This window comes from Penaeus japonicus, unplaced genomic scaffold (genome assembly GCF_977035675.1).
Source record: "Penaeus japonicus unplaced genomic scaffold, GWHDUDI00000001_assembly GWHDUDI00000021, whole genome shotgun sequence".
Classification (NCBI taxonomy): Eukaryota; Metazoa; Arthropoda; class Malacostraca; order Decapoda; family Penaeidae; genus Penaeus; species Penaeus japonicus.
In genome coordinates this window covers 10,169,071-10,171,570 of record NW_028234423.1, presented here as the reverse complement: position 1 = coordinate 10,171,570, position 2,500 = coordinate 10,169,071, and the positions used below count along the sequence as shown (strand labels likewise).

The window sequence follows — 2,500 nt, the reverse complement described above, 5'->3', positions numbered from 1 at the left end:
TCTGTTTTGGATTGCAGTGTGCCTTTTGCTCAATTTTTATTAATTTATATAAGTATCTATTTATTCATATATTTTTTGTTCTGACTTATCTCTACCTGATGCTTTTTTGAATATGTACTATGATTTTGTTGATATAAAGGAGCTGTAGTGAGCACCATATAATGTTTATGATTAGAACACAGTAGCTGCAAAAATTCTGAATTTGATGATGTTTGTTGATATATACATCTTTTAAATTACTATTGAGTGTAGCGTGAGATGGAATCATCTGTTACTGTAGCTAATGAGAGTCTTCATTGAGAGATGAATTGTGTCACAGATTAACCATTTAGCAGTTTGTATGTCTTATATTCAAACAAAATAGAAAACAATTTTCTAATTAGCATTTTGTTATTTAATTACCATCTGTCATGGTTCTTATCAGATAATTTTTAAGAAATTAAACATTAATGGTAGGGTGATATTCTGACTGCTTAACTATAAGTAAGGACAGGCCGTCGAAGCTTATGATTGAGATGTGATGCACAAGGCAAATATTCTAGGGGTTTCTCTCTTCCTCAACAGGTTGAAGAGGCACCCAGTGAGGTCCCAAAGAAGATGACATTAAAAGACAGAATGAAGTTCTTTGAAGATGAAATAAAAAGGGACAAAGAGACTGCACCAAAAGGTAGGCAATTACAAAACCATGGCTATAGGTAATTAATATGAATGAAGGAGAAATAAGGAAAAAGAAAAAAAAGAGAAGAAATTACAAGGTCACTATGTTTTAATAGTATATATAACAGTTGAAATGAAAAGTTAGGAACATTTTTTTTCTCATATTCCACACTATACTTTTTGTAATTTTGCATACACTGCCTGCATTGCATATATTTAATTTGTCCAGATGGCATAATTTTAGATGGAATGAGATTCATTTGACTTTGTAATCCAGTCTTTCTATACAAACCCAGTTTTGCTGATAGATATGCATTTAGATTGGAATTCCAGGCTAAGGTGTCCCGAAGCATGTAACCAGTGTGTGTCAAGATTATATATAGAGTGCATTTTGTACTTACTTGAACGCATGAGATATGTTAAGGTCCTATCACATGGGTCTTACTCTCCTGGTCATCTGTCTGCTCTTGGCACCCAGAAAGATGAAACAGAACCCATTTTCATGGTCAATTTTTCTTGGCTTTGCTGAACTTATACATTTGTCCAATAGTACAATTACAGTCTGATGTCACAAGTCATAGCTAAAACATCTAAAAAAAAAATTGTTTGAAGAAAGGAAAGTATGTGCACATTTTGTTAGTTTGTATATATTCAGACCATATTTAAAATCTTCATTGACAATACAGGATAGATGAATGGGTAAATTTTCAAAGTAGTGATTGTGCACACATACTATATTTTGTGTTGACTGGCATTGGCTTGGTATTCCCTGAATTGTATGGACATTGCTTGCCATGTACACTACTTTGGATGCCAGTGACCAAGACATTAAGCCTCATGTGATACTACCTTGAGTCAGAGATTCATACAAAGTATTTTATGTGTTTATTATGAAAAAAGTATGTGTATATATATATTTATATAGACATTTACTCATTATGTTTTTGTATTTGTGGTTGGTATCATGTATATTTTGTATTTATTATTTAATTTAACTTGAACTTATTTTCAGTTGTGTTTTATATGGATGGGAAGATATAGCCCATACATTTGATTGTTAAATTTGTATGACATGCTTGCAAACAGGCAGTGTTAGTAGAGAAGTATACAACAAAATTGTGTACATAGGTAGTTCAAGATCTCTCTCTTACACACACCTATAAATACATACATACATATATACATACAACCATACATACATACACCATATATACATATAACCATATATGCATACATACATACATACATTTATACATATATATATACATATATATATATATATATATATATATATATATATATATATATATATATATATATATATATTTATACATACATACATACATATGTACATTCATACATACATACATACATACATACATACATACATACATACATACATACATACATACATGCATATGTACATATACATGTACATGTGGATTGATCATATCTGTGTTATTGGCATGGAAAACACTTGAAAAGTGGTGTCGCAGTAGTTCTAGTATGTGTTCAAAGAGATTGGTAATAGTACATGCCTTATTACTATATTATGTACTGTGGCTGTGGATTCAAGCTCTTTTACAAGACATATATACCAGAGAAGATGTACGGCTTTTACTTTTGTACTGTTTTTTTTTCCACTTTACTGATTGCCTCTTAAATGCCAAGAATTTACTGAAATGATAATTACTTGAGACATGAGTACATAACTTACACTGTAGTTTCTTTTATACAAAAGGAAGTTAAAGACCTAAAGTTATTAAAGAAAACATACAACATTAAACTCAATGTTTTTATAAACAGAAATAGCAGAAAAGCAACAGTTTTTGGTACATGTAAC

The 2,500-nt window shown here is 30.5% G+C and overlaps 1 protein-coding gene across 50 annotated transcripts in view; it reads left to right on the top strand.

The window, feature by feature from the left end:
- Window positions 1–2,500, top strand: part of LOC122255487 (scribble planar cell polarity protein) — a 247,701-nt gene that overhangs the window by 231,375 nt on the left and 13,826 nt on the right. For all 50 annotated transcript variants that reach the window (XM_086548694.1, XM_086548713.1, XM_086548683.1 and 47 more), the window contains one exon: window positions 565–667. In XM_086548694.1, coding sequence (XP_086404820.1) covers window positions 565–667 — 103 coding nt within the window. The remainder of the gene's footprint in view (window positions 1–564; window positions 668–2,500) is intronic.